This window comes from Euprymna scolopes, chromosome 17 (genome assembly GCF_053919585.1).
Source record: "Euprymna scolopes isolate OS-2025 chromosome 17, ASM5391958v1, whole genome shotgun sequence".
Taxonomy (NCBI): Eukaryota; Metazoa; Mollusca; class Cephalopoda; order Sepiida; family Sepiolidae; genus Euprymna; species Euprymna scolopes.
Window position 1 is genome coordinate 22559020 of NC_136498.1, and position 17419 is coordinate 22576438.

General features: G+C 33.9%; 1 protein-coding gene across 4 annotated transcripts in view; it reads right to left on the minus strand.

Annotated features, from left to right (window-relative positions):
* LOC145296711 (high affinity 3',5'-cyclic-AMP phosphodiesterase 7A-like) overlaps positions 1-17419 on the minus strand; it is a 434586-nt gene that overhangs the window by 155543 nt on the left and 261624 nt on the right. For 2 of the 4 annotated variants that reach the window (XM_080142690.1, XM_080142691.1), the window contains exon 3: positions 15894-16016. The exons of the other annotated variants lie outside the window; for them this stretch is intronic. In XM_080142690.1, the coding sequence (XP_079998816.1) occupies positions 15894-16016 (123 nt within the window). The remainder of the gene's footprint in view (positions 1-15893; positions 16017-17419) is intronic. 4 annotated transcript variants of the gene reach the window in all.

The following is a 17419-nucleotide window of genomic DNA, read 5'->3' on the forward strand; positions in this document are numbered from 1 at the left end:
TTAGGGCTATAATAATAGAATATTCTTATTATTGTTTCGACTCTCGAGTATATATCCGACACAGTTAATCAACTGAGAACCACATCACTCTATATAAATACATATAAGATATCAATGGATACACACTCGAGAGTCAAAACAATGAAAAGAATATGCTGTTGTTCTAGTCCTAGCAATAACATTTAAAAGGTTTTTAGAGTGACAAATTTATTTCTGAGAATATTTTTTTTAACGTACGCTTAACTGAAAAGTTATTTATTTTTTAAATTTAATATGTCAAAGGTCACACTAAAAACTTTTAATATATTGCCATGTCTTTTAATTGTTGAGATGATGATTGATTTATTAATTTATATTGTTTGGATTATTTGAATACCTTTTTTCGACTATTTCTGAGGTTGGTAACTGCCCAATTTGATACGCTGTTCACTTAACTAAATACTGTAAAAAATACAATAAGCAATATATTTCAATTTTAGGGAGACCTTTTAGCAAAGTTAACTACAAAATATGTGCAAAATATAGTTTAATTATGAATCACCAAGAATTATTACATTTCGTAGTATTGCACACTCGTGACAGTTTCATTTTAATGAAAAAAAAAACAAGCAAAAAAAAACATGGAATTTCTATGTGGTCCCTTTCTATACAAAAATGACATTCAGAATATAGAAAAAATATTAGATTTTGAAATTAAATTGCCACATTTCGGATTCATGTAGCAGAAAATGTCACATTTCAGATTCATACAGCAGAAAACGACACATTTCAGATTCATACAGCAGAAAACGACACATTTCAGATTCATACAGCAGAAAACGACACATTTCAGATTCATACAGCAGAAAACGACACATTTCAGATTCATACAGCAGAAAACGACACATTTCAGATTCATACAGCAGAAAACGACACATTTCAGATTCATACAGCAGAAAACGACACATTTCAGATTCATACAGCAGAAAACGACACATTTCAGATTCATACAGCAGAAAACGACACATTTCAGATTCATACAGCAGAAAACGACACATTTCAGATTCATACAGCAGAAAACGACACATTTCAGATTCATACAGCAGAAAACGACACATTTCAGATTCATACAGCAGAAAACGACACATTTCAGATTCATACAGCAGAAAACGACACATTTCAGATTCATACAGCAGAAAACGACACATTTCAGATTCATACAGCAGAAAACGACACATTTCAGATTCATACAGCAGAAAACGACACATTTCAGATTCATACAGCAGAAAACGACACATTTCAGATTCATACAGCAGAAAACGACACATTTCAGATTCATACAGCAGAAAACGACACATTTCAGATTCATACAGCAGAAAACGACACATTTCAGATTCATACAGCAGAAAACGACACATTTCAGATTCATACAGCAGAAAACGACACATTTCAGATTCATACAGCAGAAAACGACACATTTCAGATTCATACAGCAGAAAACGACACATTTCAGATTCATACAGCAGAAAACGACACATTTCAGATTCATACAGCAGAAAATATCACATTTTATTCATTCAGGGGATAATGTCACATTTCAGATTCATACAACAGAAAATGTCACATTTCCAATTCATACAACAGAAAATGTCACATTTCAGATTCATACAGCAGAAAATCTCACATTTCAGATTCGTACAGCAGAAAATCTCACATTTCAGATTCGTACAGCAGAAAATCTCACATTTCAGATTCGTACAGCAGAAAATGTCACATTTCCAATTCATATCGCAGACAATGTCACATTTCAGATTATACAGCAGAAAAATATCACATTTCAGATATAAGAAAGTGTCAGGAATTATTGAAGAATATAACAATTTGAATATGGACACATATTTAATTTCTAATGCTTACATTTAAAATAGAAAGTCACATTTTAAAATGTGACTTTGATATACGAAAAATATAAAAAGCATTGTTAAATAACAAAATTTTAATTCCGTCATAATTGTTAATTGTGTCAGAATTTTTAATAACTGATATTGCCCCTATTGTGGCAGACATGACAACATTTGAAAAATGGTCAAACTAGCCATGCAACAAAGTTAGTGGATTAACAAAGTGAAACGAACAAAAGTAATCAAGAAAAGTAAGTCAATAAAAAAAGTAACATTCAAAAGTTAATATTTCAATATTTAGTTTTAAAGCAGATTTAAAGTCATTTAAGTCTGAAATAAAATCTTTATTGTCAACAAGTAATCGTATACAATTACATCTACACAAACAAACTTTTCTATGGCTGCATCTTGAAGAGCACCGATAATCAAGCTTACACCGATTCTCTTGCCTTAAACACGTAGCTTGTTTCCTTTAATAGGTGTTTAAAACAAAATTTCTCTTCTTTCATCACCAATGCTCAGGTACATGCTTTCCCCAGTCGAAATGAACGGCTTTGCCCTTAAAGAAGCTTCTTATTTTGACAAGTTCTTAAGATTTATAACATTCAAGATCAAAAATGGAAATAATCTATTCAGCTTTATGATAACCTCATTAGAAAAATAGTTGGATCGGTTTATCGCTCCAAAAAGTACTCAACAGACTTATAAGAATAAAAAATCCAAAGATAGAATATTGCAGCACATCTGGGAAGATACTTGACAGAGAAGAGAATCAACATTTAGAGCAAGTGCTAACTAGTGTTGGAAGATTAATTAAAAGATCGGAACATTTTGGGTATCAGAAAATTATGCCCCTTTATTCCAATGCCAACATCGATTCCTTTAATTATCTTTATTTGATTTGATTTTCCACTGCTGGTAATAATAAAATAATGAATATTTATTGATTTAAAACTACCAGTAGAGCTAAAATGTATAGATCACTCCCAGCCACAAATTTCAATCCATGGACAAGGATTTTGAGTATAATGAAGATTGTCTGTTGTTTTTAATTTCCGGTTTATACTCCGCAGACAGGACAACGGTGACAAGCAAAATATGGTTCCTTTTGTTTAATGATTATAATCCTTTCAGATAAGATGAAAGTCCCATCTCTTTCCCCACGTTAAGAATGGTTTTCTTATTCATTTGTTCATGTCTGATTATACATCCAAATGAACAGCAGAGAAAGGAGAAAACAATTATGACTATAGCCAGATTATTTGTGAAGGATTCCAACCTGTGGAACAAATTACTGCGGGAGTGCTTCCCTGTCGGATACAATTTGGTCATCTTTAAATCCAGTGTCAACAAATTATTATCATGGACGATCCATAAGCAATCAAACACAGTTCATACCACTGATCAATATTTATACTTGCATAGTTTTCCTCATCTTCCCTTAGCAGTATTCCTTATTTTTTTGGCCTTGATAAAGGCTGATACAGCTAGTAAAAAAATAAACACAATTCACTATTTTAAAAAAAGCTGAAGAGAAAATTTTCACCACCCCCGAATAAACTTCATAGAGAAAAAGAATTGATCTACAATGTTTTTCACTTATTTTATGTAAGAAAATTTTAATCTGACTGAACGCCAATAATATATGAGGTGCCTTCAATAAGTTTCCGCACTTTTTTTTTTGTAAAGGCATTTAAAATTCTTGCAGACTTTTGGAAAGTTAGTGTGTTATTGCCATACGTCTTATGAGATGACTGACCAAATTTTATGTTTTCATGTTCAAATAAACAGCAACAGTAGGAATTGAAATACACGTTACTAAAGCCTGATTGTCACAGCTGGCGTATTTCAAAAATGCAATCGCGACAAGAGGATACTTTAGAAAAACATATGTACAATAAAATTCTGTTTTAAACCTGAAAAATGCCACAAGAACGCATGGAATGCTTCAGACTGCTTTTGGACCATCTTGCATGAATCGAGCATCAGTTTTTGAGCGGCACAAGAAATTCTGTAAACGCATGGAGTATGCGAAACATGAGGTGTGGGAGGAGTAAGGAAGAACACCAGAGTTGGTTAGCCAAATAAAGAATTTCATGGATAAGGACAGTCGTGTCTCTACAGACAAAGGCACAGTTTGATGTCAGTGTGGGAACTGTACACACAATTATTCGCGAGAAAATTAGAAAGAAAGACCTTGTCATTGGCATCAAGACAGTTCCTCACCCTCCATATTAGCCCCGCTTTGTTCCCTGTGACTTTTGCATATTTCCTAAGCTCAAGGTAAACCTTAGAGATTGTCATTATGAGACAATTGAGGAGATGAAAGAGGCTGTGACGAGGGTCACTGGCACACTTACACAAAAGGACTTCCATGGGGCTTTCCATTAGTTGCTGGAACGGCACAACAAGGATATTGCAGTCGGAGGAGATTACTTCGAAGTGTACTATCAAGAAACGTGCCCATACTAAAAACGTCTGGAAACTTATTGAAGTCACCTCGTATATCTAATATTATATAACAAACTGTGTGTAAGTTCGTTTCCTGTGGACTCGGAAACGACTTAGTCGACTTGTTTGAAATTTCACACGAACGTACTTGATATGTCTGGGAGTGTTCTCACGTAGCTTTTGTATAGTAATGCGTCTGATAGGCATCGAAGATCGATAATCTAAAAAAAATTAAGATGAAAGAAGGAAGTCCGATTTTGACCAAAATGGACACTTATATACAACCTAATATTATACGTGCATATGGGAATATTCATCACCTCACAAGCAGAAATTCCCAGCCTATAAAATCAAAGGTAGATTCGTTTATAAGACAGGGGCGCGTTCGAAATGAATGTTTAATTTAGAGCACAATTGAGCCATGATACTTGACTTTTGAATTTAAACTAAGTTAAGCTATTATTTACAGATAATTTTATAAAATCAACAATAAATTCTCTACAGTGTATTGTAGACTCTAATGTAGTGTGAACTAAGTAATTACAGGGAGGCATGTGAAGCTTCCTTCCCGGACACTGCGGGATGGGTCTAACTAGAGCAGGCAATCAATCAATTTGATTAAAAAAGGGTCGATTTCACTGATTTCGATAACAACAAAAGTATGGGAGGATGGAAACTTTGTTAATTTTTATTCAATCCTGGATAACGTCGGGTCTCCTGCTAGTATATATATATATATATATATATATATATATATATATATATGGTGTAAACTTCTAATCTAATAAAATTATGAACTATGGGATACGTGTTCTAGACAATATGATGAGTATCATAGCAACGAAATCCGATCTTATTCTCTTACAAATTAAAATAAACGCGATACAATCTATACTCCTATAAATTTGTTTTCTTTTTGTGTATTGATATTCATATTAATCCACCCCCTTTTTTAAAAAAATTATTTTAAAACAAATACAATTTTCTTATATATGGGTCGTGGAATTGCATTCATCTGCAAAAGATCTAGCTAATTTGCATATTCTTTTAAACATTCATTTTTATTAATTCCCTATTAGTTTTTTCGGTTTTCATATATGATGATCATCTTTAGTAAACTATTACGTGTAATTATATTCATGCAGATATTCTACATGATTTATACTTGCGTAATATTTGCGTAAAAAAGTTTTAGTAACCACAAACCTCTTTCTATATATATTTATGTATGCCTATACACATTTGTTTAAAAAAATTTCCTACCAGCCTCCTCTAAGTTTTTAGTCTACAGACAGGAAACCTTATATATAGGGTATTCGAACCCATGCGAGAATTTATAGTTGGGTTTTAGCCGGGGAAAATCGGAGCAAAATTGTGAAAATTAAAAAAAAAAAAAAAAATGAAATTTGCCAGGTAACGTAATAGCTGTTGGTTCATGTTTTAATTTTTAATCTTGCAGCAAATATGTCTTCATAGCTCAGGCATTAACGTCAAAGGAAAAAGTAAATTGTAAGCTAAACGTTTTGGTTTCGAGTCTCGGTGGTTACGCACGAGTTTTTTTTTTTTAAACATTTTAAATTATTACTATATATTGAGTCCACTATAATATAATAAATACGAAATGTTATATTTACGCGTAATATTACGGGCTGCCTGTTAGTTTGCTAATAAACAAATACCGTTTAGTTACTTAAGTAGTCCAAAATAAATAACGTTTCGCCACTTAGAAGTACATATGTGTCTTTTATATATCTTTACGTATGCAAATGCCTTGCTCTAATTGCTATAGAAGTTCACAATCTTTGGACGGATATTCTCGATGACTATTATTATTATTATTATTATTATTATTAGTAGTAGTAGTAGTAGTAGAATCATAGGAGATGAAACAAAAGTTGAGGTATAACAATAGCTTTCATAATACGCAGCTACTGATACAGTTTGCGAACCATTCTAAAACCGACTTTTCGTCGGTACCTGACGAAGGGCTTAGCTAATCAGATCGCGCCAATTTTCAATTGTTAATGAAGTAAATTGTAAAATTCGTATTCAGAAAAGAAAATCTGAAAATTTTGAAAAATAACTTAAAAAATAACTATCAAATAATCTTAATCTCACCATAACACAGCCAATCTCTTTCGGAAGCAGTTACAGTAAAAAGACAAAGAAAACACCATTTATCAAAAAAAAAAAAAATAATAAATAAAAATAAATAAATAAATAAATCAATAAAAATAAATAAATCAATAAAAATAAATAAAATAATAATATATAAAATAAATAAAAAAAAATAATAAAAAAATAAATAAACCTTAACTTGCTGGCGAAAAATTTTTTTTTTATCATCGCCAAGGAAAACACAATGTATTAGTTGTTTGTATTGCGGCCAGAAGGCAACTAATGTCTGAGAATGACAGTAAAATATGCAGAGGAATAAATGTGAATAATTGTGTCTTAAACGATATAAAGTAGAAAATTGTATTTGATTAATCAAAGAATAGTTAAATCAAAAGCAAACAAAGGGAAATTGAAATGTATAGGTGCCCGTAAACGTAAATTATCTGATAATATCTTATATAGTTTTTATGCTTGACACTAATTGTCATAAAGCTAAAAACGAAGAAATTACGACGATTTAATATTCGAAGTTTGTTTAAGTTAGAAATAAGTCAGAAAACGTGAATGATTATTACATATATGAGCATCCGTAGATTAGTAGGGAATCTAAAATTTATGCACGCTACAATATGTTAGAATACGATGATTCTGGTAGCAGTAAGAGAACTTGTGATATAGAGGGTTATCTCCTTCGACACCGTCTATGATATTAATAATAAAAACAAACCTATGGTCAGCGGAAAAACAATAAAAGTCGAACTAAATGTTTTTTTTTATTTTTAAAACACAGACCAGCAATTGGCGGAGGTAAAAGAGAAAACAGCTCATTTAATGCAATTTTTATTTATTAGTTTATCATAGAAATAGCTAACTTTTGTTCATATCTGGGCCAGTTTAATTATAGAATATGTATGCATTTCATTTCGTTGATTTTTCATTTATTTTAAATATTAAACAAACATATCGAATGTACACTTTCAATACATTATTTTTTGTTGATATAAAACTCCTACTCTAATATATATTTATGTACAAACTCATTTTTTTTAAGGAAATCGCTCGAAACAAGGGATAAAGCTACTTAATGCATGGAGAAAAGAAACAGAAATCCCGAGAGCGCGCCTGTTGAAGAAAAATAGTGTGACATTACCCGAGTGACCTGAGATGGGAATGAACCCATTGCGATTTTTTTTTTTTTTACAAAGGAGTTATCACTTATCAGGGCCCGAAGGTCACTCAAGAATAAAGGTTAATGAGTGTACGGTAGTCATTGGGACACTAGCGTTGTAATCGCACGTAGCAGAAATTTGTTACAATTTAATTATTTAAGGGAACAGTTCAACAATAACTTGTTTACATTGGACTTGAAGACGACCATATTGTACTTAGCTGGAAACCAGGCTCGCGGAACAGATTTCTATAGGCGGTCAGTTCTAGGAAAGAAGCTTTGTACATAGAATCCACGTTTAGGTTTTAATCACGCATAGAGAGTGGGGGGAAATTATTGATAGTGGTTATAGATAGACGAGTGTTTTCTTTTTGTTAAGGTTTGGCAAGAGGGCACCATAGATTGGAGTTAAAACATTTGCCATAAAACTAACGATAGACCAGAGATAGGCTAGTAATGTCTCTTCTGTGGGAAAGAGGCTGCAGGGAAGGGCACTACTTATCCGGTTTCGAACTTTGTCAAGGTTTTGAACTCTGTCAAGGCAGGAGAGGTGTCTGCTTCTGCCCAGATTTGGGAACAGTACACAATTTTAGGACCTGTTTGATTCGTGTACAAATAATGGATCGCGTCGGGAGTGAAGTACATTCTGGAACGGTAGAATGACGCAACCATTTTACCAGCTACTTTGGCAACAGATTTTTTATACTTCAAGGTCACCACATATCAAGGCCGAAGGCGGGGTACTAAAAGATAAGGTTTAATAAGTGTTAGGTAGTTGGGGAGAAAACTCAATAATGATCAGTGATGGTGAAACTTTGGTATGGCTTAGTTGTTTGAGAGGACGAGTCAAACATTTATTTACATTGGACTAGAAAATGACCAAGTTATAATCAGTAGGAAAGCAGACCCACGATATCTTGTTCCACAGACGGTAAGTTATAGAAAAGAAACTCTGCTCAATGAATTTACGTTTAATTTTAGGGACAGATAGAGAGTAAGGAAAATTGTTTACTGCTGTTGTAGGTGTAGATAAAAAATTTAAGACCACTTAAAAATCTTAAAAAAAAAAATTAAGGATAGATTTTAAACTGTTCCGACTTAAGGTTACCAATACTACAATCTAAAAGGTTATGGAAACAAAAAGCTACATTCCAAAGATTTATTTTTAAAATTTACATTTTTTTAAATTAGTCTTTTTACACATGTTCAAAATTATAAAACCAGAGACAAAAATTCTATTAAATTGTACAAAAAGTGTATGAAAAGTGTATGAACACATTCAACAATCAAATTTAATAATGAGTTCTACCTCCACTGCTTTTGATGACCTCAAAAATTCTTTGGCGCATGCTAGAAATAAGGATTTTCATTAAGTTGCGGGGGATCCTGCTCCAGTTTCTGAAGATGGCTTCACAAAGTTAACTTTTTGTTGAATATTGTTTGCCATTCCGATAAACTTCACTTGTCATCCATCCTCAAACATTTTCAATTGGGTTCAAAGCTCAAGGTTCGTCATGCAGTGTGGATTGTAGCATTATCCTGTTGGAATAACCATCCATCCCGAGACAAACGACGCCCTCCATCATCAAAGATGCTTTCTGTAGCATGCTAACATAACCAGCTGCTGTCTGACGACCCTGCCCTACCTGGAGCTTCATCGTCCCTCTGTAAGAAAAGACACCTCATACCATCACGGACCCTCCACCACTATGACGTGTGGAAAAAATTCAAGGGGCATGTTTTTTTCATGCCAATATCGCTGGAAGCCATTAGGACCATTTAAATTGAATTTTTTCTCATCAGAAAACAGGACTGTCTTCCACTTCTCAACGTCCCAGGTTTGGTATTCACGACCAAATCTTAAGCGGTCCAATTTGTGACGTGAAAGCAATCGAAGAATTTGTTTACGCTTTTTATTTACCATGCCTTTTTGGTGTAAGTGTCGTCTGGATGTTATTGGACTGCAATCAGCATCTGTAACCGCCTTAATTTGACTAGAAGAAAGTCCTCTGTCATTCATAACAACCCGTCTGATTCTCCTACTCAATGCAGGAGATTTTTTTTTTTTGGGTGGGTGCTTACCAAAGGATTTTGCTTTTCCATAATTCTCAGTGTTCTTTAGAAAGTTGCAAATGACAGTTTTACTGCAATTTACCTTAGCTACTATCGCTTGTTGACAAAACTTGCTTATGGAATCCTAGACATGGTAACATCTTTACACAGTTATTGCTTATCTCTAACTGAACTAAAAACATTAGAATTACCATAAATCTAACAATTTATACCTCGGTCTTATAATTTTGATCATGTGTAAAAAGCCTAATTTAATAAAAATGCAAATTTTTAAATAAAACTTTTGGAATGTACCCTTTTGTTTCCATAACCTTTTAGATTGTAGCATTAGTAACCTTAAGCCGGAAGAGTTTAAAATCTATCCTTAAAAAAAGGTTTCGTTTTTAAAGATTTTTAAATGGTCTTAAATTTTTGATCAGCAGTGTATTACCGTCAGCACATCAGCTGTTAATCTCTTGCATGTCACTGAATAGGTTATTTTTCTTGAGGTGGTTGACAACTTCTTTATCACAGACTCATGATGCAGAGGCAACTAATTGGTCTGTGCTGAGAAGCAGAGTGATGATCTCCTGTATTTTTAAGAGGAGCTAGTTTTGGTTGCAGTTTTTTGATAACTATGATTGGAATGTTGTCAGAGCCAGTTGCTTTGCTGCAATCAGGATTCTCGATAAATCTGGCAACATATCGGACAGATATATCGATGTCGCTTAGAGTATTTTTTAGTCCTGGGAGAAAATTCAGGGATAGGCGGCCCTGATCACTCAGTTCTTGACGAAGAGTTTGGCTTTGTCGGATGCTGACGTAATCACTTCAGAACTGTTGATTATGGCTGAGATGGAAGATACGCATCTGTTCAGAACTCTGAGTTATGCGTCAAAACTCGTGGAAATCAAGCCTCTGTTCAAGAACTTCAGCTTTTATAGCATAGGAAAAAAAAACTCGCACATTTTGTATAACCTTTTTGCAGTGGCTGCAGTGACAGCTTTAGTTTCTTAACGTCTATTTTGTTTAAAGCAATTAAAATAGCGAGTTCTGTGTGCAATCGCAGCCGCAAATTACGATTTGCTATTTGGTTTCAGTTAGAGTTTTTTCGAAGAGATATAACTTAATACCAACTGTTAGCCAATCTGTTGAGTAGGATGCTATAGAGGACACGCCCTTTTGAATATGTATCATAGTGGTATTTTAGTTATGAATGTATGAAAACTATCCCGGTTGCCTATCGAGGGCGATATCTGAGGTATTCTTTAACTTTGTTTTACCTTTAATTGAAACAATCGAATGCTCGGAAGATCCCAGCGTAGACAAAAAGAAGGAACAAAGTTCAGAGTGCGTTACCAGAAAAAGATATAGAAAGCAAATTGAGCATTAGGAATGCGAGTGGGTTTGTCAACAATCTTGATCAGATCACAGGCAAGGGAGAAATCATTTTGAACGTTAAAATTTCAACAGATGTGAATGTTGGCAGTAGGATAAGCAGACTGGATATGGTCAATTTTCTACGCGATACTCTTAAAGATAGTGACTCTTTTGTTGTGGGGACAATATAAGGCAAGCATGAAAGCGGTGCTGTAAGTGCTATTCTGAAGCATATGTAGAGTAGCTTAGGATCTTCTTTGGAGATGATATCCCTATCACAAGGGAAGCCATAATTAATGTAAGCACACATTCTATGCCAATTTTGAGGGTCAGATTTAGAGGTTAAGTTAACCTTGATCGAAAAATCGTCCAAAGAAGCAGTTGAGCCAATGCCAGATTCGCACAGGAACAACAGGGCTGGTTTGGTCACCTGTAATTTGATTTCAACCTCTGAAAGGTTGGAAGGTGGAGCCTGGATGTTGGAGAAGGTAATTTAGAAGCGGAGGTTTACGTTAGAAGTTGTGGTACTGGGTTTAATGTTTTGGAAGTTGTTTTGGTGAGGTTAGAAGTTTTGTGGAAAAAGGTCGGAAAAATTGCTTGGCAGAAGGGCAAGTAGAGAAAGAAAGGAAAAGGCAGAGGTTAGTTACAGAAGCTTGTTGAAGCAGGGCACTCTTTTGAGATGAGGGCTATTCATATCGATTGGGGCAAAGCGAGGATTAGAGCGTTGGTCGTGAAAAGATAGAAACTTAGTTTTGGATGCGTTACAATTAACCAACCATCTTTTGTTATATTGCACAACGTGCTCAAGGTCGTAGGAGAGACTCAAAGAGATCTTGACGTATGACAAAACGAGATCTTGGTCGTTGCTGGCTTTGATGTGTTGCCATAGATGGTAGTGTCGTCTACGTACATGCCAACGAAAAAATTAGAATGTTATTCGGGAGATCATTGATGAAGATAAGGAAGAAAATTGGGCATAGGATGGATCATTGAGGCCAGCGTTGATACTTTGAACTTCGGGTTTCTGTCTACTCGTATAGATCGATCGGAAGGAAAAGATTCGAGTGCTGAGAAGACATTCCTAGATATTTCATAGCTGGACATATTTTCAAGTAGATCTTTATGCCAAACCCAATCAAATACCTTTGATATGTCAAGCACTATTGTTCTTAAGAGAAACCGTGCCGATAAAACAACTGATCCTATGTTAAATTACGGCCAGTGCATCAGCTATAAATCTCGCAGAACGGAAACCATTTTGATTGTCACTAAGTAGGTTGTTTTTGCTGAGGTGGTTGGCAATTCCTCTATTTAAAACTGATTCAGTCAACTTACTCATGACACGCAGAAGATTGATTTGTCTTACTGAGATACAGAAGACCTATCTCCAGTATTTTTAAATACTGGGTAGACTAATGGGAACTTTCAAAGTGTTGGGAAGTATTTTTCTTTTAAGCATCGATTAAAAAGCTTAGCAAGATCTAGATCCAGTTGCAGGTGTTTTTAGTATTATGGATATTGTTAGGACCAGTTGCCTTGCTGACATCAAGTTTCTTGACGAGTGTGGCAATATCACGAACAGATATGTGGATGCCGCTCAGATTTTCTGTCTTGCGAGGAAATTCATGAGGTAGGTGGACCTGATCACATAGAAGTCAGTTTGATGCAAAGTTCTTGGCAAAGAATTTAGTTTTCTTAGATATTGACGAAATCACCCCTTGCCCGTTGATGATGGTCGGGATAGACGACACTCATCTGCTCAGGACTTTGTTTCTTATTTGCTAAAACTTATGGAAGCCAAGCCTATGTTCTATTTTAAACTTGAATTAGTGAACTGAGCATATGACTCTCGCGTTTTCTATAATCCTTTTGAATTGATTGCTGACAGTACTAAAGATGACGTTAGTTTCAAAACGTCTATTATGTTTAAAGCAATAGAACTAGTGGTTTCTATGTGCAATGGCGGCAACAATTGCAGGTGTGTATTTTATAGTAGGCTTGTGATAGTGGGTATATATTTATGCGTGTCTGATTCCAAACTCTACATTCTACGTGTATATAAAAACTATCTTCCCTCTTAATTACGTCATCAATACACGAAGCCTTGATGATTTGTCACACAATCTATTTGTAATTAAAATTTCTCACTTGTTTAACTAAAATTTCATTTGAAAGTTATTAATCCAAACTAAAATTTTTAACTTGTTTCTAAATTCCATTCTATCAAGTAAACATTTCTGGTACATTCTTTAGCTGACAAAACATCTTGATGTTTAAACAATCCTAATAATAATCGTCTAATTTACTTTCAGGTATTTTCCCGGACCAACAATACAACAGGTGTATCATGGCTGGGTGTTCGGTAATGATAAACTAAGAAAGATTTATTGATTTTAAACTGTAAGTAAAACTGATATTTACAGATCATAATAATGAATTTAGGTAAAATAATACTAGAAAAATGAGATGTCTCCGTTCAGTCTCAAGAGACAATGGATACCCCTACAAGATAGTCGCGCGTGTAATTATGAGGCAAAGGTTGCGCAATCTCCAACCACAGTCCAGTAGCAAGGAGATGTGCTAGACAACTGGATATAATGCTGAGAAAAGCGGATAGCCATATGGTTCCCAAATGGTCACCAATATTAGTACTGACCAGGCTCAACGTTGCTTAACTTCGCTGAACTAACGGGAACCGGCATGTCAACGTGAATTAACCAGGAAAAATAATCTGAGTAAAAATAGCAAGAGTGGATGAATAGGGAAAACAATGGCACAAGATGAGAATCTCACAAAGTTATCAACAATTTGAATACAAATGCATAAAGAATAAAAAAAAAGGTTTTCAAATTAAAGAAAATTATATATAAAGTTAAAAGCGATTATATCATTAGTTGATTGTAGATTTGTAATCAGAAATTATATCGAAATCGAAAATTTAGAACAGAATAAAAAAAAACATTGAAATCGTCACATCACTATATCTTGCGACAGGTACGAAACACGTTCCAAAAGTAATGCTTCCTATTTTTTTTATTCCGCCCGTATGGATCTGAGTGGATTGCAAATAGCATTGTTACGGTTACTAAACTTATGCATTAATGACCTTAAAGTTTCATCTCTCTGTTGCAGATATTGACGGTGTGAGATCCCAAGAAAGAAACCCCTGTCATGGGCGTACGTCAGAAGCAGAGATACTTTATTGAATGTCTCCATGTAGAAAAAAAATGAAATGATCACCATTCACCGGCGCTTGCTGAACGCTTACGAAACCGATACAGTTGATGTCAGCACAATTAGGAGATGAGTTCGTCAATTTCAGTGTGGCGACAGAGATGCGAGTGACAAAGCGCGGTTCGGAGTTTAACAATCGAGGCATCAAAAATGGTTGACAAAAGTGCATTAGAATTGTGGTGACTATGTAAAAAAAATAAGCTCTTTGGCACAAAAGGTCGCTCGTTTTACTGGTAGCATTGCGTCTTTATAACTCTACAACATTTTAATTTTTGAGTAAAAAATAGGAGACCTTACTTTTGGAATGACCTTCACAAGCAGTCGTATTCAACAGCAAGGGAGTATGAATCCCCTTCACACGGCGGGATGATGAGACAAAGAGTCAGAAAGTGAGATCTGAAAAGTTAGTACAGCGGAAAAGAACTCTGGCTTGCAAGAATTCCTGGGTAGCTTTGTTAGCATTCTCGATAGGGGCGCCTCAGGCAATTAGCAATAAACTAACCTTGTCTCAATGGGATATAACAAAGCTTGAGGCGGGTGGCCGCCTAAAACTGCACATTACAAAAGCTATACTTCAGCTAACAGAGAATAAGTCATCACCACAATGACCTAAACTCTGTTGGCAAAGCGATGATTATTTTTGTAGTTAAAAAAAGGAAAAGGTGGGGTGAAACAAACAAACTACGAACTGGAAAGAATTTTTTGGAAAAATAAAATAAAGAAAATTTTCTTCGTTTATTTATTTGCGGACTATTATTCTCATCTTGTTCTTTCACCACGTTTCGGCCAACTATTCTTCTGGCCTTCTTCAGGTAGTCAACCGCGACGAAACCTGGTGAAACAGCGACAACTATGAAGATGAGGATAACGGTCCGAAAATAAATAAATAAATCAAAGGATTGCAATATAATAATGATAATAATGATAATAATAATAATAATGATAATGATAATAATAATAATGATAATAATAATAATAATGATAATAATAATAATAATGATAATAATGATGATGATAATAATAATAATGATAATAATAATGGTAATAATAATAATGATAATAATAATGGTAATAATAATAATGATAATAATAATGGTAATAATAATAATGATGATAATAATAATAATGATGATAATAATGATATAATAATATAATAATGATAATATTTGCTACGTTTAAAAGTAGATGAATACTCACCGTTCTCTTTTCAAAATTAAATAAAATATAAATTAAATAATAAATATATATTCTACCTATTTACGAATTTTAGAATTGGAAATTATACTGGTTTTGAGAATTTAGAACAGAATCGTTAATTCTATCAGGATCGGGAAAATATTGGGATCGATACATCTCTATATTTTTCACGCGTATTCTTATAAAAGGAAAACTGTGAAATCTAACAGTAAGACGAGGTTTGTTCTTGCTATAACAAAGAAGAAACAAAGTAGAAAAAAAAACAAAAAAAAAAAACAGAAAAAAAAAAACAGAAAAAAAAAAAAACGAAACCAGTCAACTCCGAACTGGAAAAAAGGAAAAGAAAAACAAAACAGAAAACAAAACAAGAATCAAAAACAGATATCGAAATATTTAGACTTCTGAATACTTGCCGTGCGAAAACCTGAAAAAAGACCCGCATTTCTGCAGTGTGATCTGTATACGGTTCCAGAGTCTGCAGAGTCTTGTGATATTGCATTTTCTCTTCTGCTTCCCTCGTTTCTGGATTCTGTTGGCTGATAAGCAAGACGGTAAATCACTATATATAAATATCAATGTTTGTATATGTCTGTTCCTACAGAAAGAAGGCTTATTGAATCTACATAAAAACTAAAGTATTTTGGTGTAACGTTTTCAGAGGAAAATAATTGAATTCTAGGTCTATAATACACTTCTGAGGAGTATAATCCTCCGTTTGCTGAAATCTTCAAATATATTCCATTTTCATAAAACTAAAAATCGCATGAACCCCGCCCCCCAAAAAAAACAAAGACGCCCCCCCCCAAAAAAAACTAAAAAAAATCAAAACAAAACAAAACAAAAAAACAACCCCAAACAATGTAAATAATTCCGAATCCATAAATGCCCTCCTTAGGGAGCTACGGAGACATAATCATCTCCTAAAACTTCAAATATATCCTTTTCTGATCAAACAAATATTTTGACCCCTCCTTTTATTTACAAACTCACCAAAATTCAAAAAGTCAAGCAATTTTAATAAAATTTTCAGTATCAATCAACAATCACAGAATATAATGAACCCGTTATTTTGCTTTTAATTTTAGTGATAATGTATGTTTTTTGTAAACAAAAACACCTTTGCTAAAGTTTTAAGTATTAAAAGGACGCCTAGATTTCTGTTTGCTTTTTAAAATAAAAATAAAACATTGCAGATGTTAAGAATTAATTTTTTTTATATTTCAGAAACATTACGAAAAAGCCCCCAAAGGCCCATGTTAATGAAATCGATATAATTTGAAAAAAATTAATTTATCGAACTATTGATACTATAATTGAGCATTGTTCATTCAATCTATATATCGATAAAAGTGAAATTGTCTGTGTGTGTGTGTGTGTGTGTGTACATCTCCCTACCAAATTACTCTGTCAATTTTCAGTCTACAGACTCGAGATTTGACATAAGGGGTATTGCGGTTTGGGAAAATCTTTTTAATCGATTTTCAGCCAAGAATTTGGTTGTCAAGGAATCAAAGTTCAACGATTTGACCTTTGAAAACTCTACCAAACTCCTCCGCCAATTTTGGGTCTAAACACTTGAAATTTTAGATGCAGGTTTCTTGGACATGGATCAAACGGTTTAATTTTATTTAAGACGAAAGCAATAAAAGTTAAGGGGTCAAAATTGGGGTCAAAGTTAAAAAAATTGACCTCTGATGTCTCTACCAAATTACTTAGCCAATATTCGGTCCAAAGATTTCAAAGTTTGCATAAAGGGTATTCAGACATGCAGCAAGCTTTTTAATCAGTTTTTGGGCGAAATTTTGGCTGCCAAGATATCAAAGTTGAAAAAGTTAACCTTTGCGGACTTTACCAAACACCTTTGCCAATTTTGTTTCTAAACACTTGAAATTTTAGATGTAGCTTACTTGAACACGAGTCAAACATATGTATATATATA